The 21825-nt window shown below is 46.3% G+C and overlaps 1 protein-coding gene across 6 annotated transcripts in view; it reads left to right on the forward strand.

The window, feature by feature from the left end:
• LOC146341071 (signal transducer and activator of transcription 5B) overlaps nt 1-21825 on the forward strand; it is a 102666-nt gene that overhangs the window by 62946 nt on the left and 17895 nt on the right. For 4 of the 6 annotated variants that reach the window (XM_084804693.1, XM_084804696.1, XM_084804694.1 and 1 more), the window contains 11 exons: nt 777-907; nt 1011-1162; nt 3074-3229; nt 3526-3705; nt 4468-4555; nt 5058-5480; nt 7668-7762; nt 7998-8128; nt 13868-14023; nt 15105-15156; nt 16655-16762. In XM_084804693.1, the coding sequence (XP_084660819.1) occupies nt 777-907; nt 1011-1162; nt 3074-3229; nt 3526-3705; nt 4468-4555; nt 5058-5480; nt 7668-7762; nt 7998-8128; nt 13868-14023; nt 15105-15156; nt 16655-16762 (1672 nt within the window). The remainder of the gene's footprint in view (nt 1-776; nt 908-1010; nt 1163-3073; nt 3230-3525; nt 3706-4467; nt 4556-5057; nt 5481-7667; nt 7763-7997; nt 8129-13867; nt 14024-15104; nt 15157-16654; nt 16763-21825) is intronic. The other 2 variants (XM_084804699.1, XM_084804697.1) reach the window with 1 other exon arrangement.

Here is a 21825-nt window from a genome sequence, read left to right on the forward strand (position 1 = left end):
CAGAGAAACCCAATATGCTCAGTTGGTTCTCTCAACCCACTGCAGGAGAAATAACAAGGAAATAGACTTAATAGTAGTAGTGTAACAATTCAATCAACACATGGGAGTCTGTATTTAAAAACAAACAAAAATGTATTGAACACAAGCAGAGTTATATGTTATTATTATTATTCATTACTGCTTGGTCCTAACTTCCCTACCTACTTTCCCCCTTCTAAAATCCTAAATATAAACCCTGCTAACTAGATGTTGCTTCCAGGGTGCCTAAAGCCCTATCTGACTGTCAGTTCATTCCTTTTATAACCTCAGAATCCACATGCGCCTGCGCACGCACGCACAAGCCTCTCCCACCTTTCCCTTACTCACAACCAAACAGTTAACCCTCTCTTACCTGGTCACATTTAACAATGAAAACACATACATTAGGCATATGTTACATGGGCAATACTGACAAGAGCTTCCTGGAGTAACTCTGTCTCTTCACCATTGCAACCTGGTTGTTCGCTTGCCTCTTGCTCTGGCCCAGACAATAGTGGTGGTGGTGAGAAGGAGAAACAATAGATGCCACAGCCTCCTTGCTCCCTGGCCCTCTGCCTCTCAAGCGAGCAAGTGGAAGCTGTGATGAGAAAGAGGATGAGGAGCACGAGCAGCTGCTGAGAAGGCAGGCTCATTGAGGATGTCTTCCTCAAGGGCCCTCCAGGACCTGGAGCTGCACTCCACGCGCAGGTTATGAAGTGTCCAGGCAGGGCCTAATGCACTATCTTTCCCCCTCCCAGCCCAGCTTACTCAGCTCTCCCAGCTAAACCCCCAGGAGCGCATGGCCCGCGAGCCTACTTTGCAGCAGAAGAAGGTAACGTTGGAAGCATGGATCCACCGCGAGGCACAGACGCTGCAGCAATATCGTGTGGTAAGTACCACCATCCTTAGTCCTGACCCTCCTTCGCTCCCTCTACCCTGGCATTGTGCTGCTGGTCATGAACCCCATATGCACATCTCCTCTTTCTCCTCAGGAACTGGCCGAAAAGCACCAGCACACACTGGCCCTGCTCCGTAAGCAGCAGACAATCATTCTGGATGACGAGCTGATCCAGTGGAAGAGGCGGCAGCAGCTATCAGGAAATGGCGGGCCCCCTGAGGGCCCTTTGGATGGCTTGCAGGCTTGGTAGGTGGGGTGGGAGGGAGGGAACGGGCTGAGGGAGGGAACGGGATCTCCCAGCTACCTGCACGTGTAGTGAATGATGATGGGTGAAGGCTTAATTCAGGATTCACTGGATTCACACTTCAAATGCTAGGGGCTCAACCTTGGGAATGTGAAGTAAGAATGTGAATTACAGTATAAAATATTCAGCCCATCAGTGCTGGAGCCATATTTCTAAAAAAATGAAAGCAAAGATTCTTAGCAATTCATAGCCATTTGTATTCTACAGTTTCCCGCACTTCTGCAGGATCACCGCATACACACAGTCCTGATCGTAGTCCTATTGTACATCTCTGAGATCAGGGCAAGGGGCTTGCAGGTCACATCAGGGGGAAGAATTTTTGGCAAAGTTAAGCCTAGCACTTGCTGCTTCAGAAACCAAGATCTGGATCTGAGGTGAAGGGCATGGCTGGGGTATATCTCCTGACCATTCTTTATATAATGCCAGGTTTTAAAATATTTCAGAACTTGGGAACTACACAAATTTACCACAAATACCAATAATTTGTAACAAAAACAAAACCCACGAGTGCCGCCGCCGCCTCAGCTCTCTGGAGATATCCAAAGCCTGATACATCCAAGACAATATACATGTTCTTTGTATTAGAGGCCTGGGGCAGACTAGGATTTCTGTTGGTGTACTGACCGACAGTCTGCCACACAACCTGCTCTCTGGCTGAGCTAGACTTGAAGGTTGTGTTCAGTCTGCTCAACTTTATAGTTAATGGGTGATTTCACTATGCATACTGAAGCTGGATCTTCAAGACCAACTCGGGACGTCTTTGATTCCATGACATTCATGGACTCAGCTCCCTGCCCCGTTCTTGGACTCGGTGCTTGCACAGGAGGAACCTTTCCTTTCCTTTCCTTTCCTTTCCTTTCCTTTCCTTTCCTTTCCGTTTGTCCCCTAGAGAGACTCGATGGAGCCAATCATATTCCAAAATTTCCTGGGGATATTTTATCTACTGACTTCATTAAACTGCCTGTTGATAGCCTTGTTGACATAATTGATTTAAGGTTATTGACATAGTTGCTCCCAGGCAATCTCTTCCACTGCTTCATCAGCACAGGTACCCCTCATTTACAGGGACGTGAAGTGCATACAATAAGAAGCAGAATGACTAGAGTGGACAGAAGTATTTCTAGAGTAATTTCTAGAGATTTCTAGACTAGAGTAAGGACAGAAATATTTATTGTGAACATGGGCCTGGAATCCCAGTTACAGCAGAACATTGGTAAGCAGGGGAAGGATTAAATACTTCTCCTCCCACCTGCTGTTTTTCCCATGTAGATTGCTCCTCTCCCGATGCCAGGGGCTTCAAGGAGTGAGGTGGAGGTGGAATATGTAATTCCATCCCAAGTGACCCTCATCTTACTTCAAAACTGACAGATTATGGAATAAATCATTTTAAAAACAGTGTTGCAGCAATCATGATAGCAATTATTTGTTGCTGTCGTCTGCATAATGTTGTCCAGGTGTGCCACTCTAGATGCTGAATCTGACAACTTTGCCCAGAGACTGAGCTGTCTCATCTGCACTGTAATGAGGTTATTATCTGCTTTGCACACAGATGTGCTTACATTCAGCTCAACTGGGGGACTGCTAAAAACAGCCCCTGCCTCACCAGATATTCCTTGTAGAATCCAGCAGGATTACATCTTGGTCCCCCCTGCCCCTTGCGCTCGGCACGTATGGCTACAGGTTGAGGTCATCTGGAGATCAGAATATGATGCCGTTCCTGCACTAACTATATCCATCCCTCTCTTCTTTATGCCCTGCAGTCTCAGTGCTAATTCAGATTAAATTTATTGTTGATCCAGCAATTAGCCTAGGTTTACAATATTATTCCCCACAACTGACTCTTCTTTCCCTAGGTGTGAGAAGCTGGCTGAGATCATCTGCCAGAACCGTCAACAAGTGCGTCGTGCTGAACACCTATGCCAGCAGCTGCCTATTCCAGGACCCATTGAAGAGATGCTGACAGACCTCAACAGCACTGTCACAGATGTAATTTCTGCCCTAGTCACTAGGTAATTAGTGAGGGTGTAGTGATGGTGGTAGTGGGGGCATCTTTGCTGAAAAAGGAGGGAATCTTCTGAGGAGAGCTTGTTTGCTATGGTGTTCACCGTGGGTAAACTGCATACCCTCTTTTCCTGCATTATGCCAAGGCTCTCTCTCCATGTCCTACGTTTCAACACTAATCACAGCCGTGATGGAGAAGCTCGTACAGATCAAGTTACGGCAGATTGTTATGTCAAGGATTTCCTTTGCAATCTTTTGCCTCTGTAAATAAAGGCTTCTTCTATTTCCTCCCCTCTCCCTGCAGCACCTTCATAATTGAAAAGCAGCCTCCCCAGGTCCTGAAGACCCAGACTAAGTTTGCAGCCACTGTGCGGCTGCTGGTTGGTGGAAAGCTAAATGTCCACATGAACCCCCCACAGGTGAAGGCCACCATCATTAGCGAGCAGCAGGCCAAAGCCCTACTGAAGAATGAGAGCACCCGCAAGTATGTATGACTCCCACACATTACATGTGGCAGGGAAGTTGAATCATTTGTCAAAGGAAGGAAGGATACACACAAACACACATCGTAAGCTGTGAAGAGAGCAGGGTGGGAGCTGTACGTGGAAATGGACAGTTTAATCCTGTTGAAATAGAAGAACGATCTAGTCCTCACACCTGGAAAACATGATTGACCGAGCAGCTGTATGGATGCATGCAAGTGGTTAGAGAACTAAGAGGCAGGAAGGCTTCCTGTCATTGTGTATATTTCAGCCTAGCCCTTGTTCCCCAGAACTTGTGAAGCTTCCTTACCTGGCTGCTATTGTGGCCTCTGGGTCTCATGTCAAGCAGACCTTTCAGTCAAACAAATCTTTCCTATCCTCTACAGTGGTTGCACTAACTGTTTGTGTTCCGCTGGAGAAAGTTTTCTCTTGAGAAGTTGAAGTGTTGGTTGATGTTTCATGACATGGCAGCAGCTTACCTGAAGGCTAGCAAAAAGGGCATAATGCAAAAAAGTGTCAACTCAGTTTTAACCCTTTTTAATATGTTTCTATGTATGTGTCTTTATTTGATTTTAATAGTTAATGTTAGCTAATCAAGCAAGTCTTTGCTTAAACATGAGAAACAAACCAGTCTCTCCACTGGGTGGAGCCACATCACCAGCATCCCTGTGGTGCAAAATTCAACACCGTCAGCAGGAAGATCTCAAATTGCCCATGGTGCACTGGCTTGTATTCTGCTAACTGCTATTGCTTCCTTTTGGCAGTGAGAGCAGTGGTGATATCTTGAACAACTGCTGTGTGATGGAATATCACCAAGCAACTGGAACGCTGAGTGCTCATTTTCGCAACATGGTGAGAAAGACGTGTACACTGATTCCCACCCTGTCTTTCTAACTCCACATCTCACTTACTCTTTTTCTTATGAAGAACATGCTACCAGTCCTCCTGGGTTTCAGAGAAAAGTTGGAACATGTACAGTGGCTATTCTCAAGATAGGGCCCTGGATGGTTATTTTAATAACTTATGGAAGGGTGGGTGGTTCTTGTACATCTCCTTCCTGCCTTCCTGTCTCGATTTCTCTACCCTTCCATCAAAGTTATATGTGGCCCCTTCCATCTTCCTTTTCCACTGCTATAGTCTGTAATGCAAATACCAAATTCTGCAACCAAAAACTCTCCAGACAGACCAAATTATGCTAAGTATATTTACCTCTGTAAATCTGCCTGACTGTATAGTTCTGCTCATGTATATAGTTCTCCCCCACCACACAAAGTATTGCATATTGCTTCTAGGCCCTTGACTATCTGTTCTCTGTTTTTTCTGTGTCTCCCTCACTCACCCCATCCCTCCACAGTCCTTGAAGCGGATCAAGCGCTCAGACCGGCGTGGTGCTGAGTCAGTGACTGAGGAAAAGTTCACTATCCTCTTTGAATCTCAGTTCAGTGTCGGTGGCAATGAGCTGGTCTTCCAGGTGAAGACATTGTCTCTGCCAGTGGTGGTAATAGTGCATGGCAGCCAGGACAACAACGCCACTGCCACGGTGCTGTGGGACAACGCATTTGCAGAGCCAGGCCGGGTGCCCTTTGCTGTGCCTGACAAGGTGATGTGGTCACAGCTGTGTGAGGCCCTCAACATGAAGTTCAAGTCTGAGGTCCAGAGTAGCCGAGGGCTCACCAAGGAGAATCTTCTCTTCCTGGCCCAGAAGCTCTTCAATAGCAGCATCAACCACCTAGAAGATTATAATGGCATGACTGTCTCCTGGGCTCAGTTTAACAGGGTAAGCAGGTGCGCCAGTATGAAATTGGCTAGCAACTATACTGGCCACAGAACCATTTTGAAGACAGAGTGGGAGTTCCCGTGGCCAGAGGCCTCCCCCATCACCACAACATTCTCCCCAGCTTGTGTCTCATTTTCTGCCTATATCACTGTGTTTATTCTCACTTCTTCTTCCCATTGCCTGAAATATTCATTGATGTCAAAGGAAGAGGGAGAGCTTGGGCTGGCAACTGGTGAGCCAGACAATACCTCTTGGGCCACACTTGCCCAGGGCTGCCAGTTAGGAATCCCTATGGTAGGGAAGATGAGAAAGAACCGGTCCTGTATGAACTCACACAATAAGCAGTGCCAAGCAAAAATGCATTTATTGGCATTTGCAAAAGCAAGGGCCATGTGTGTAAAACTGGGGCGACTGATTAAAAGAACTTTAGCCAATTGACTGCCTTACTGTGAGCCAGTAGCTTTATGCAGGTAAAATGTCAGTCCTTACTGACTGGCCGCAACTGGTATGCAAGGGCTGCAATAAATCACTTGCTGATAAGCTGGGTAATAAACCTGCCCAAGGCCAGGGAAGGAGGGAGGATGCCCAGAGCTGGGAAGTTTACCAATTCCACAGAGATGAGTTGGCGAGGCAGAGAGAAGTCCTTTTAGCAGTCCAGAGTCAAACACCAGGGATTCAGGAGTATAGGGTGAAGTCCAGACTCAGGGTCTAAGGCAAGGCTGATGAGACCCGACGTGTAGGTACAACGTTGTTCTCCAGCTTTTTCGCCCCTGCCTGCTTTCTGCTTTCAGTGGCAGTGTCCTGCTGCAGCTGCTGGCAATTAGCCCTCTGGTTTCTGGGAGCCTGTCCGTCTTAAACGGACAGAGGCTCGCCTCCGTTGTCCTTTCACGTGAAGCTACCTTTGCTCTGCTGGAATCAGTGGAACTTTGCCCTCTGAATCTAATGGAGGGGCTGCAGCAGGGCATTGATCATCAACAGGTGATAAGAGGGTTCCAGCAGCTTCTGTGCTAGTTCCTTCTCCCAGGTCTGGAACCTGTCATTCCCCTTCATCCTTGGAGGAGTCCGAGGGAGGCATAACATAAAACCAGTTTGATCCAGTAGTTCCAGGTACAGGCATGTACTTTATAAACCTGGGTTCATATCTCTGCTCAGCCATAGGTGCCTTCAGTAACGTTTGGCAAGCCTCTCTTCCTCAGTCCCCAATCTGTAAAAGGTTAATAGTGACCTACCTCACAGGGGTATTGTGAGAAGGAGTGATTGTACTGCCTTTTGGCGATAAAGTATTATAGTAACAGCTGATAATCACAATCATCCCCATGATATATAAGAAAGACAAAAGCACCTCTCAGTTGAGGGCTCATTCACACCATCCTTATGATAGTAGCAAACCTGCTTTGAATAAACAAATAACTGCATACAGTCTCAGTAATCCTTATGAACACCCTGTCAAGTAGGCTGGTGTTATTACCCCCGTATTACAGATAAAGAGCTGAGTCAGAAATAGTGACTTGCCTAACGTCCCCTAGCACATTCATGGCCAAAGTGAGATTTTTGAAGTCTGGGCTTCCAATTTCAAAGCTCATTCTCTTAATTACTACCTTATACCAGCTCTCAAGATTCTTTGAGATTGCTTGTTTTCAAGCCAGGATCAAAATGTGCTTCCATTCTAGCTATGTAAATGGTTTGTCTACAAAGACACGCATTTGGCACACCACCAAGATTCTTCCTGAAGTATCTTGAATAGTAGCTGCCAATATCAGCATCTGAGCTTTGCCTGAACCACTCACATGGCCTTTCCAGCACAACTGTGTTTGGAACCTAGATTGAAAACACATGGCTTGACACAAATACATAAAGGTGGTATAAATTTGCCTTAACTGCACAGCAAATGATTTATTTCCTTGGGAAAAAAAACTCCTTTGACAGATTGCTCAAATCTGTAGAGGCCCAGAGGCCATTCTAGCTGTTGGTTTGATCCATTTGGGAGTCGGAGACAGCTCCACTTAAGATGCATATTTCGTACGTAATTAATGAGCTCACTCATAAACGTTGCCAGTTACTTAATACATGCTTTCTGTAAACCATTAGCATAGGACCAGAGGACATATGAAGATATTCAGCTGCTTTTGCAAGACCCCAGAGTGAGATACAGGCAGAAATGTTGGGCTTTTCTTTCCATTTAACCAGGAGAACCTTCCAGGGCGAAATTACACATTCTGGCAGTGGTTTGATGGGGTGATGGAGGTCCTGAAGAAACACTTGAAGCCTCACTGGAATGACGGGTGAGATTCTCCCCCACTTCCCCATTGCTGCATTGATGGTGCAATCCTATGCATGTTTAGACAGGAAAAAAGTCCTACAACTTCCAGCATTCCCCAACTGGCTGGGGAATGCTGGGCGTTGTAGGACTTTTCTGTCTAAACATACATAGGCTTGAACTCTAAAGGGCTTTCCTGGATTGTGAGCTCCACCATAACTCTTTGTGGCCTGACTCGTCCCTCTTTTCCCCCTCTCCAGGGCTATCTTAGGTTTTGTCAACAAGCAGCAGGCCCATGACTTGCTAATCAACAAGCCAGACGGAACCTTCCTTCTGAGGTTCAGTGACTCTGAGATTGGAGGTATCACAATCGCCTGGAAGTTTGATAATAGTGAGTTCCTTTTTTACCAGAAGAAATGCTGTGCTTTACCCTTGACTGCTTTGAGAGTGTTCGATCAGGACCTTTCCAGATAACAGGTTGTTGTTTTTTTAGCGTAAACAGTACATAGCTGTTACTCAGTTGTTGCTGGGGTTCTAGACCTCATTCTGAGAGCCTGACACATGATGAGAGGATATCATATATTTCCTGCAGTTAACAGTAGTATTTTGTAAAGCCCTGCATGAAAGTGTATTCATGTCGAACATTCATTCATTGCTTTAATTAGAGCAAAAACTGTAAAATCTAGTGACAAAACCAGGTGCTTCCAGATCGAGAGTTGCTAGCACCACCAGTCAAAAGGAATTGTGTAGCTATTCCATCTTTTCCTCCTTAACGTTTTTTTTTTGCTGGTAAGAAAAAAGATGGAAGAAGTGGTGGGAAAAAGGGAGGGTTACAAGTTAAAGAAAACTCCTATGGACCCCCTATAAAATTCCATAAATGAGTCAGGGCAATTGCATCATAAAAACCTCATCTGGAAGCACCCACTCTTTCATGGATGAAGGGGGAACTGGGTTTGTGACATTGCAGGCATCAGCCCCCCTTCATGGATCACTGCCTTGTTGTGGCGAAGGGGCTTGCATAACTCAGTGAAGCCATAAGCTATGCCATGCAGGGCCACCCAAGACAGACAGGTCGTGGTGGAGAGTTCTGACAAAATGTGGTCCACTGGAGAAGGAAATGGCAACCCACTCCAGTATTCTTGCCAAGAAAACCCCATGGAATATTTCACAAGGCTAAAAGATATGATGCCGGAAGATGAGCCCCTCAGGTCGGAAGGTGTCCATTATACTACTGGGGAAGAGCAGAGGGTATTTCCAAGGAGCACCAGAAAGAGTGAAGCGGCTGGGCCAAAGCCGAAAGGACACTCAGCTGTGGATGTGTCTGGTGGTGAAAAGAAAGTCCGATGCTGTAAAGAACAATATTGTTTAGGAACCTGGAATGTCAGATCAATGAATCAAGGTAAGCTGGAGGTGGTCAAACATGAGATGGCAAGATTGAACATCGACATCTTGGGAATCAGCGAACTAAAATGGACAGGCATGGGCGAATTCAATTCAGCTTACCATTATATCTACTACTGTGGGCAAGAATCCCTTAGAAGAAATGGAGTAGCACTCATAGTCAACAAAAGGGTGGGAAAAGCAGTACTGGGGTACAATCTCAAAAACGATAGAATTTTTAGATTTTACAATCTCAAAAACGATAGAATTAAAAACAATAGAAAACGAATCCAAGGCAAACCATTCAACATCACAGTAATTCAAGTCTATGCCCCAACCACTGATGCCGAAGAAGCTGAGGTTGATCGGTTCTATGAAGACCTACAACACCTTCTAGAATTAACACCAAAAAAAGATGTCCTCTTCATCATAGGGGATTGGATTGCTAAAGTAGGAAGTCAAGAAATCACCGGGATAACAGGCAAGCATGGCCTTGGTGTACAAAATGAAGCAGGACAAAAGCTAATAGAGTTTTGCCAAGAGAACACGCTGATCATAGCAAACACTCTTTTTCAACAGCACAGGAGGCGACTCTACACATGGACATCACCAGATGGTCAATATTGAAATCAGATTGATTATGTCCTTTGCAGCCAAAGATGGAGAAGCTCTATACAGTCAGTAAAAACAAGACCTGGAGCTGACTGTGGCTCAGATCATGAGCTTCTTGTTGCAAAATTTTGGCTTAGATTGAAGAACGTAGTGAAAACCACTAAACCATTCCGGTATGACCTAAATCATATCCCTTATGAATATACAGTGGAGGTGAGGAATAGATTTCAGGGATTAGACCTGATAGACAGAGTGCCTGAGGAACTATGGACGGAGGTCCATAACATTGTTCAGGAGGCAGCAACGAAATCCATCCCAAAGAAAAAGAAATGCAAGAAAGCCAATGGCTGTCTGATGAGGCTTTACAAGTAGCTGAGGAAAGAAGGGAAGCAAAAAGCAAGGGAGAAAGGGGAAGATATACCCAACTGAATGCAGATTTCCAGAGAATAGCAAGGAGAGACAAGAAGGCCTTCTTAAATGAACAGTGCAAAGAAATCGAGGAAAACAACAGAATGGGAAAGACTAGAGATCTCTTTAAAAAAATCGGAGATCTCAAGGGAATGTTTTGTGCAAAAGACGGGCATGATAAAGGACAGAAAAGGCAGAGACCTAACAGAAGCAGATGAGATTAAGAAGAGGTGGAAACAGAAGAACTATACAGGAAAGATCTGAATGTCTCTGATAGCCATGATAGTGTGGTCACTGAACTTGAGTCGGACATCCTCGAGAGTGAAGTGAAGTGGGCCTTAGGAAGCATTACTAACAACAACGCTAGCGGAGATGACAGTATTCCAGCTGAGCTATTTAAAATCCTAAAAGATGATGCTGTTCAAGTGCTGCACTCAATATGCCAACAAATTTGGAACACTCAACAGTGGCCACAAGACTGGAAAAGGTCAGTTTACATTCCAATTCCAAAGAAGGGCAACGCCAAAGAGTGTTCAAACTACCGTACAATTGTGCTCACTTCACATGCCAGCAAGGTGATGCTCAAAATCCTACAAGCTAGGCTTCAGCAGCATGTGAACCGAGAACTACTGGAAGTACAAGCTGGGTTTCGAAGAGGCAGAGGAACTAGAGATCAAATCGCCAACATTCGCTGCATCATGGAGAAAGCAAGAGAATTTCAGAAAAACGTCCATTTCTGCTTCATTGACTATGCTAAAGCCTTTGATTGTGTGGATCACAACAAACTGGCAAATTCTGAAAGAGATGGGAGTACCAGACCACCTTACCTGTCTCCTGAGAAACCTGTACGAAGGCCAAGAAGCAACAGTAAGAACCAGACATGGAACAACCGATTGGTTTAAAATTGGGAAAGGAGTACGACAAGGCTGCATATTGTCGCCCTGCTTATTTAACTTATGTGCAGAGTATATCATGAGAAATGCCGGGTTGGATGAATCAGAGGTCAGAATTAAGATTGCCGGGAGAATTATCAATAACCTCAGATATGCAGACGATACCACCCTAATGGCAGAAAGCGAAGAGGATCTCAAGAGCCTCTTGTTGAGGGTGAAAGTGGAGAGTGCAAAAGCTGGTTTGAAACTCAGCATTAAAAAAATTCAGATCATGGCATCTGGCCCCATCACTTCCTGGCATATAGAAGGGGAAGGAATGGAAGCAGCGACAGATTTTATTTTCTTAGGCTCCCAGATCACCACAGACGGTGACTGTAGCCATGAAATGAAAAGACGCTTGCTCCTTGGGAGGAAAGCTATGGCAAACCTAGACAGCATAGTCAGAAGCAGAGACATCACCTTGCCGACAGAGGTCCGTCTAATCAAAGCTATGGTATTCCCAGTAGCAATGTATGGCTGTGAGAGCTGGACTATAAGGAAGGCTGCGCATCGAAGAATCGATGCTTTCGAACTGTGGTGCTGGAGAAGACTCTTACGAGTCCCCTGGACTGCAAGGAGGTCAAATCAGTCAGTCCTAAAGGAAATCAAGCCTGAGTGCTCATTGGAAGGACAGATACTGAAGCTGAAGCTCCAATATTTTGGCCACCTAATGCGAAGAGAAAACTCCCTGGAAAAGACCCTGATGCTGGGAAAGACTGAAGGCAAAAGGAGAAGGGGACGGCAGAGGATGAGATGGCTAGATAACATCAGCGATGCAATGAATATGAACTTGAGCACGCTCCGGGAGAGAGCGGAGGACAGGAAGGCCTGGCATGCTATGGTCCATGGGGTCATGAAGAGTCGGACACGACTGAACAACTGAACAACAAGGCATCAGCCAATCAGTGCTCTGTACACTTGGCTGGTTCTGCAAAGTGGGAGATCTGATTTTCCTATAACTCGGCTCTGGAGAGAAATTGGTACATCTGTACACTAAGTAATGAGTGTGCCTTTACAGCATCTCAGATGCTCAAATGAATGCATCTTTGGATGCACTCTTAGTTCAGCTGTATGGCCAGTGAAAGAGAAGTTTCTCTCACTGCCTGCCCTAGACATGGTTGCTTCCTTTTCCTCATGCTAGCCCCTGGATCACATGAATGAAAGAAGGGACAGTGATCACCTTTTCAGAATGGCTACACGCTAAGGGTCTGCCTCCAGTTCCCCACCCCTTTCACAGATGCCAAAACAGGGGTTCCCATTTTGGCTCCATTGTGGGCGTGCAATTTAACCCCTAAAATGGTATGGTGGAGAGGGGAGGGGGATTACAATTCTCACACTGGGGGACAGTTTTATCTTTATTTTTATTAATTAATTAAATTTCTTAATCACGCATCTGGCCGGTCAGCTGGCCACTCTGGGCGATGTACACCAGTACAATTTAAAGCAGTAAAATTACACATTAAAACATTGTTTAAAAATACCCTAACCCACCCCAAATGCCTGCCTGAACAACCAAGTTTTCAATGCGTGACGGAAGCTCATTAAAGAGGGGGCATGATGGAGTCCCCTAGGGAGGGAGTTCCATAGAGTAGGGGCAACCACAGAGAAGGTCCTCTCCCTTGAGCTTGTCTATTTCTTCCCTTATTTTCTTGTTTAAAGCCACTGGGTTTGCTGGCACAGCACCAGAACTCCTTGCTGCTGCTGCTGCTGCTGCTGCTGCTGCTGCTGCTGCCGCCACACCACACCAGCAAAGCCAGCGGCTTTAAAAAGAAGGGGCAAAGGTTTTTTGTTGTTGCAAAAAGAACAAAAAGCGGGGCGGCAAACCAGATAAGAACTCCCATGTTGTGGGAATTGTAAGCTGCTCCCCCCATGATTTACCCCTCCCAGTTTTTTTTTTTTGCTTTGGGCTTTGAGCTGAAATGCACCTCCCTCCTCATTCAGCTGGAATTGCAGAGCAAAAGAGAATGAGCGTCCCCCCCACCTCCTCTCAAGCCCTATGTTTCAAGAGAGGCACTCAAATGCTCCTATTTTATGTATAAAATCAAAGATACTTCATACTTTGCATTAAAGAGCCCTGGTTATAAATGAGTAGGTCTTGTACAAGCTAGATCTATAATTTATAATCCATTGCACTACAGCTTGCCATGAAGTTGATTGGTGGGAAATTCAGGACAAAGAAAAGGACAGACTTCTTCACACAGTGCACAGTTAAACTATGGCATTCGCTACCACGTGATGTAGTGATGGCCACCAATTTAGATGACTTTAAAAAGGGGGTTAGACAAATTCATGGAGGATAAGGCTATCAATGGTTACTAGTCATGATTGGCTAGTGTGCTACTTCCAGTATCAGAGGCAGTATGCGTATGTATTCTGGTTGTTGGGCACACAAGCCTGAGGATGCTATTGCTCTCATGTCCTGCTTGTGGGCTTCCCACAAGTGACTGGTTGGCCGCTGTGTGAATGGAATGCTGGATAGATGAACACTTGGTCTAATCCAGCATGCCCCTTTTTATGTTCTTATTTTCTTACATTATGCACTTATTTGGCCCTTCTGGGTCAAAGTGTTGGCTTAATAAATGCATCTAGTTTGTCGTCTTCTCCTATCTATTCCCGTTACATCATGTGACAAATTATAATAACCAGTTCGCTGTAGCAGTGATGTTTGTAGCAGTTGTTAAGTGGCACTCTTTGCAGGCATTTTGCATTTTGTTGGGAGTTAGTCTCTGTTTCTGGTTGGTTCACGGAACTGTTTGTTGTTTCTCACTGCTATGTTACGATGCTGTTGCGTTTTACAGCTGACAGAATGTTCTGGAATCTGATGCCCTTCACCACCCGTGACTTCTCCATCCGCTCCTTGGCAGACCGTCTTGGTGACCTCCCATACCTCCTCTATGTGTACCCTGACCGGCCCAAGGAAGAGGTCTTCTCCAAATACTACATGCCATTCCCTAGTAAGTTTGCAGCACTATGGAAATTACTTGATCTTTCCAGCCATAGCATAATTTTGCTCCCATGACTAAGTGCATACAAGACCACCCTGGCAATAATTTAATGCAACTGCAGCTTTTTCTGGAATATGCATCATCTTTGTACTGTGGTAAATGCAACATTTTTCTTTTGTGATGCATAGAAAGAATTATAGTGTTAAGCCACATATTTAAGGAAAAATGCATAAAATACATCTGAAATAGCTCCGAGAAGAGAGGTAAAGATGTTAAAGGGAGGGGAGAGAGAACTGTGTATGGCTAGACTTGCATTGGGTAGGTCCCAGGAAGATGGAGTCACTGTTGGAAATAATTTGTTGCAATAAATAAGACTTAGTTTTTCTTTGTGACCAGTGGGCTTCTTAAAGAGAGAACAAGGTATCTTTTATTACCTGCTCAGCAACCATTCTCACAGAGGAAACAGCTAATTTACCAGAAAGTAGGAAAGCTTAAAAAGGGGTGGGATGAAGTGAGAGAAGGGATGCTTGAGAATTTTGTTTGGTCCACATTTTGTAAGGAGCCGACCTGATCCACACTTCCCAGGCTAATGAGCAAATCAAAATGCAATTAACCTTCAGAATTTGCACTTCTCAGAATTTTCAGTGCAGTTCTTGTCTCAAAAAAATCCCCAAACATTCATGTTTTAGGATAATGTATGTGTTTAGACATATGTAATTTGTGAGAGAAATAGGTTTTCCAAAAACAATGTTCACATAGATTTTTCTCTTTAAAGCAGTTTAATGAGGAAATGGGACAGAATGGAGTTGGGAATGAACACATGCAAAACTGACACAAACCAGACATCTCGTGCTCCATCCATTTATAGCTGGGCAGGCTTTAAATGAGATTGAATACTGCCTTCTCTATGGGCAAGAGGGTTTCCCCAGGTGTGACTCAGTGTGGACACAACAAGGGGGACAAGGAATACCGAACTGTTTGTTGGTGTTCATCTGTTCGGGACTCTTGTTGCAGGGCTGGTGGGACAAGGAGATTGCCATAACCTACACAGTAACTCTTTGCTTCCCCAACCCCTTTCCTTGTTTTGCAGCAAAGGCTGCGGATGGATATGTGAAGCCACAGATCAAGCAAGTTGTGCCAGAGTGAGTGCCATGGGAGGAGAGGGTGGGTTTTGTTTTTTTAAAGGCGGTGGGACATATAAATATGGAGGGGAAGCAGATGTTTCTTCTCAGCTGGGCTGCCCTTTCCCCCCAGTTCCCCTTCCAGTGTTCTATCCTTCAACTAAGAGACCTGCCAGGGGCCTCATCCCCAAACCTGGCGGATACAATGTATCGATCTGGGGTTCTGATTCTGGCGGGTCCCAGTCAAAGTAAATTCTTTTGATTGCCAAGATGAAACGAGACCACTTGTGCAAAAGGATGACAGTTTATCGATAGAAAATAGATGCAGAACAAATATGCCAAGAAAGCTCACACCTCTCTTCAGTTGACAAAGCAGTTCTCTGCCACGCTGTTTATACTCTGTGGCCCCCCCAACAGAGTACGAGAACTCGTTCCTCTAGGACCAGCAAAAGTCCTCCAAGCTGGCAGTACATGCGTGCACTGCCTCTTGGAGCAAGACCGAAGACCAAAAGTAGCCTGCTTGATTTTATGGGTTTCTCTCCCGGCTCAGGAGCTGACAGGGAGAACAGGGGTTCTTCCTTCCCATGGGAAGCGAAATGTATCTCTCAGGAGCTGACATCACCCAACTGGGCAAAACAGCTTCAAAGTGAAACTGTAAATTACCGGCATGTGTGAAAGGGCCTGCTTACTTAACCAAAAAGCTGGCGGTTAACCCAAACTACACAGGTCTCTTAACAGCATATAGGAATGCTGTGAAGTCCACCTTTTTGCTCCCCAACCAATTCACTACATGCATCTCCCATCAGGATTCATGTTTTTAAATAACATGAAGCAAGCTAGGTGGATCTGGATCTACATCTTTTCAGCTCCACCCCTGAGAAGAGATGGGTGGGAGAAGGGGTGGAGGTTGGCTAGGTTGAAGAGTTGTGGCATGATGGCCAGGGCTGTGCCGCTCCCACACACACCGTGCTTGGGCTCTTTTTCCAGCTCTGTCTCTGCTTTCTGCTACCTACTATACCAGCTTCCAGTTGTGTGGGTGGTAGGTGGGAGGGAGGGAGTTAGACTGCTTCATATGCAAGCATAGGGGATCCTAAAAACACAGGGCATGGAAGAAACGTAGGAACCAGGTAAGCTGTCTAAAACATGACTGGAGCCATCATACAGATGGCCTGGAATAAAATGGAACACTTGGAATGCACAGCATTTGGTTTTCTTGAAGCACTTGTTAAGCAGGACGGTGTAAGCTCATTAGAAGAGATTTCTTACTTGTTACATTTGTATCCTGACTTTATACCAAATGGTGCTCAAGGCAGCTAATGCTGCTCTTGCTGCTGAGGAAGAGCAAAGTGGTGCTGGATCTTAACGAAGCCATGATGGCATCTGGGGGGACTGCTAACAGAGAGCTGTGCCGCACTTGCTCCTATCAAGTGCAACTGTGATGGATCTTGTGGCCCAGTGGGTCAGGCAAAAGGTCTATCTTTGGGAGTGCAAGACTGTATTCCTGTCATATCTTTTGCAGTTTTAATGCCACATCTGGGGACTCTGCAGGTGGAGGAACTACCTACATGGAGCAAGCTTCATCCCCAGCTGTCTGCCCTCCATCCCACTACAACATGTATGCACAGAAGTAAGTAAGAGAGGGCTTCCGCTGTTGAAATGAGTTAGGCTCCATGGCTGAGAAGGTGTTGTCCCTCACCTTAACATTCTGCTGACTACTGCTCATCTGCTCTTAAGCCGGGGTGGGCAACCTTTTTGGCCCTGAGGGCTGCATGCAGTGATGGGCAGTGGGTCGGGGGGCAGGTGCCAGTGCTGGGCATGGCTGAAAGTGGCTGTGGGTAGGTCCTGGTCAGGCAGGGGCAGTGGCTGTGGCCAGGCTCTGTCTCTCCACCCCACCCCACCCCACCTTACTACCCACTCATTCACACACACACACACACACACACACACACTTTCCCCATACCCAGATGCACAAAGAAAGTGAGAAAAACACATTTTTGCCACCCCACCACACCATCTCAGTATATGGTTTTGGAGAGGTTTAAACCTCTTCCTGCACACTGAGATCCCATCATACCTCCCCCCACCCCACTGCTCAGATGATTGGCACTGGAGCATCTGAGGAGTGCACCAATCCAGGCACTTCTCAGCTTTTCCCAGCACCAATCAGCTGGGCTGGGAGGGAGGTGCATGATTTAAAGAGGGAGGATGACATGTGAGGATTACTCCCCCTGTGCTGTGTTTTCCCCATCACTGTTACATTGACCTGGTTTGGATGACACGGCAGCCCGTTGCAGGTTAATTTACCCTCGAGGAACTGCGGTGCATGCCAGCTGCCATTATGAATATGCAACCCCTGACGAGGGGTTGTCATCTCATGCGAGCCCGGCTGGCAGGGGTTATTTGAGGACTAAATAACCCTCATTTATCCCTCCAATAACCCCCACTGACTGGGTTCGCATGACCCCTGATTAGGGGTTGCATAGTCATAATGGTGGCTGACACTCGCTTCAGCTCCTTGAGGGTAAATGGAGCCATGATGGGCTGTTGCGTCGTGCAAACTGGCCCATTCTGTACAGCTGTTTGGCGAGCTGGGCAGAGTGCGTCTTATTCAGGGAAGATGTTGCACTGGAAGGGTCATTCTCATGAGTTTCCTCCCCATCACATTCCCATTCAACCCAGTAGGGTGGTGGGCTTGCAATGGGGAGAAATGTGGGGATTTCAACACTTGTGGCAAACCCCACTAAGGCCTCCAAGGGCCACATGCTGTCCATTGGCTGAACCACACGTGTCTTAAGCAAATCTGTTATTGCAGTGTGTAACTTCCCAGCTCTGACCTGCCACTTCCTAGATGTGAACCAAGAGCTCTCTGCTTTCTTGCCATCCAAATCCAGTGTTGATTGGGAATAGGCAGCCTGGTGACCTCTTTGTGTTTTGGACTACTACTCACATAATCCCTGACCATTGACCGTGCTGGCTGGGGCTGATGGGAGTTTTTGTCCAAAACATCTGGAGGCACCAGGTTGCCTAACTTCAGCTAAGCTATCTGAGAATTGACAGAGGAAAGCATAATAAATCCTATTATAAATCCTCATGTCCTTACCTCTTAATTTCTCACTGCTGCACATGAAGCAGAAATGAGGTTGCACAGTCTTGCAAAGGCAGAGTGGGCTTTACTATTCTTGAATGCTCCCTCATGTAAAAACCTAACACATCAGGGTGAAAATCTTGAGCCCAGACCACACCCCTCTGAGATCACTTTTGACTTGCAGGAAAGTTTTTATTAATGCAAGGGAACATTTAAAAATGTGATCCTACCCCACAGCACTCTGAAGTGGTTCAGTCTTTTACCACCTCAGGACATTCCCACCCGTTTCTGCTGCATGCATGTGTACATCCAGCTTTAGTTATCTGTTCAGTGCTTTTACAGAGCTAAAGGTAATCCTACCTGTAGGCCAGTCATGTCGTTCTCCCCCCCCCCCCCCATATTGCAAGGCTCCACTTCTCGGTTTCTCCTTGCTAGCTCCTCAGCTTTCGTTCACTGCCCATAGTGACAGTGTAAAAATGTATCTACAGATAAGGGCATCTCTACATAAAAACTTAAATCTGTCTGAAAGCTGTTGTTTTTCTTCGTGGTCTCTGTGCATCACACATACAGGTTCTGTGCCTGCGCAGAACCTCCATCTGGACTTTCTAGAGCTGGGATTTTTAGGTGGCAAGCCCATCCTACCCCTCTCCCATGCATGCACAGCAGGCAGTGCTCTCACCTTTCCCCTCCATTTCTCTGTGACTGCCGCAGCAGCAGCCCTGAGAGCTTTCTGCACTAAACTGCTTCATTAGCGATTCAGCTCTTTCTTATTCTTCTCTCTACTTTCCTTTTATTTTAGTGCTAAGTCAGACTACTCTAAAGGTTTATTTTTCTTTTGTGAGCGTGTTCATCACCTTTGTGGTCCTTTCTACCAGTGCCCTATGGCCCTTTGGGCCCCCTTCCATAAATGTGCAGACTGCGGGAGCAAATTACCACCTGCTGATGGACACAGTCTGTGCCTTTTCTGTTTGGGCGAGGGCCATGTGGTAGAGTCATGTTTGCACTGTCCAGGTTTCACCAAACAAGCACAGTGAAATCATTCCTCTCACCTTTGTGCAGTCCTTTGGGAATGAGCCCTCCTGGCGGCTGACTTAGTGAAGCAGTAAGAGTCCCATCTGCTTGAAGCCATCGCTCACGATGGCCTTAGCAACTACTTTGAAACTGTCCTCATCAGTTCCAACTCTGACAACATCCTCATCAGGTCCAGTGGCACAGTTGGATCCCTCAGTTCGGTCAGACACTCAGGTGGCTGACACCCCTCACCCCACGATGCCTGGCCACTTCATTGCAAAGAAGGCCAAATCTAAGTGTTCTCCTATGGATTAGGCTACAGAGACCAAAAAGAAGAAGGAAAAGAAGTCAGCGTTGCCAGAGGAGGATTCATATCCCACATCAGGATTGAGTCTAAGCCCTCTGTTTTGGTTTCAGACTCTGATTCAGATTTGGAGATGAAGTTAGAAGAAGCCCAGCAGTTAATTTCTTGGGGGAATTTCCTCTTGGGGGAGGAAATTCCCCAAGACTCCTCAGGAGCCAGCAAAGAACCTTTCCAGGGGCTTATCAAGGAAGAGGGCCAGGCTCAGAGACCCCCTCCCCCCAAAAAAACCCAGACTCTGTCAGAAAGGGAAGGAGCTTCAGAATTGACAGATGCCAGAACCCGCTGCCAAGTTAAGCAGGAGGAGTTGAGAGGAGGAGGCGGGAGGCGTCACACCAGGTTGGCTGCCCAACAGAAGTTGGGTCGAGAGGATCCATCCTGAAGGCAGGAGCTCAGAAAAAGTCATCTGAGCATGGCGAGAAATCTGTCTGGAGTTGAAAGGCAACTAGCTTGCTTTCAGTAGCTCTCTTACCAAAAGATATGTCTTCTAGGCAAATTAGGCCTACAGGACAGATTAGGCCATACTAACAGCACTAGTCACGATAACCTCGGTGCTACATTCAGCCTCAGTGGTATCTCCTCAGCCATCTTTGGCACTGTCCATAATTTCATTGCCTCCCCCCACCCTCCCAACTTTGCCAGTCACCACAACATAGGATGCAACAACATATGTCCCTCGGACCTTGACTACTTGTTTCCCAGTGCCGATCACGCAAACCACAACTAGCAAGAGGAATCAGTTGGAACTAACAACAGCTCCAGACAAGTGCATCCTGGCACCCGTCCCTCAGTCCACGACTAGAAACAAAACACCATTTGAGCCAACAACACAGTTGGAGGCTGATCCGGATGGTTATCAGTCTGAGTCTTCTGAATCACAGTCTGCTCAACCCTTCGCCTCCTCTCCAGATCAAGGAGTAGATAACTAATCTCCTGCTGAAGAGAACCATCCATACATGGGGCAAGTACTCCAGATGGCATTGTCATTAGGTTTAGAAATTCAAAGGGCAGATAAACCCGTAGATGACTCTGTCATGGATTTCATCCAGTCTGAAGCGACTGGTCCTGTTGCCTTGCTGGTCCTCCCATCTTTCCTTAGGGTGGCAAGGGAGTCTGGGAAGAAGCCTTCCTGAGCCCCTCTGACATAACAAAAGATGGAAAACTTTTGATGAACAGGGCTTGTTCAACTCTGTGATGGACAGCACCCTAGACCATCTCTGTAAAATCAAGACATCAGCAAAACTAAGATGAATGTTGGAACTACCCAACAACTCATCCACGCTCCAGGCCGTGGAGTTGGTCGCCAGGCAGAGGCGATCCCTGTTCACCCCAGCAGCCGAAACAACCATTTCCTCCCACACGGTACCGACAACAAGCTGGGGGATGGTCAGAAATGGCACCTTTGTCCACCACAACCAGAAATGCCAGTTCCCCCATCCTTTGGTTCCCATCTGAGTAGGTTCTGCGCCTCATGGCAATACATCACAACCAACACAAGGGTCGTTACCATTGTGCAGTATGAATATATGATTAATTCCGTATCCTCCCCCCTTTGGGTTTCCTGTGAGTAACCGCCTCCTCCCCCACCCTGGCAGAGGAAGTCACTTTGCTGCTGTTGAACAGATTGACCCCCTAACAGTCTCCCCGGGTTTCATGACCTGTTAGTTTACACTTAAGTAAAAGGATGGCGGTCTTCAATTCATCCTAGACTTAAGGGACCTTTATTTCTTTATCCAACTAAAAGAGTTCTGAATGGTGACCCTAAACTCCATTTTTCCCTTACTCCAAGAAGGAGACTGGTTCACCTCATTGGATCTTAAGGACGCCTATTTCCATTCACCCTTCCCACTGCTGATATTTACAGTTCACCATTGGTGATAGAAGTTTCCAATTTCAGGTACTACTGTTCGGCCTCACTACCACCTCAAGGGTATTCACAAAGTATGATTGTTGTGGCTGCTAAACTCCGCTTACAGGGCATCAGGGTGTTTCTGTATATCAGTTACTGGCTTCTTGTGGCTCTACCACGTTCCCTTCTCGAGAATCATCTTCACTCTACTCTGCTGCTTCTTTCTGAGCTAAGTCTCTGTGTCAGCGTCTCCGAATCCTGTCTTGGCCGAACTACTCGAATCCAGTACATTGAAGCAATCTTGGACTTGGAATGAGCGAGAATATTCGTGGCACCAGACAGAGTGGATACCCTGATTTTGATGGCACACTTCGTTGCAGGCCA

Source organism: Heloderma suspectum, chromosome 6, assembly GCF_057233095.1.
Source record: "Heloderma suspectum isolate Gila_16-S chromosome 6, 16-S_ref, whole genome shotgun sequence".
Classification (NCBI taxonomy): domain Eukaryota; kingdom Metazoa; phylum Chordata; class Lepidosauria; order Squamata; family Helodermatidae; genus Heloderma; species Heloderma suspectum.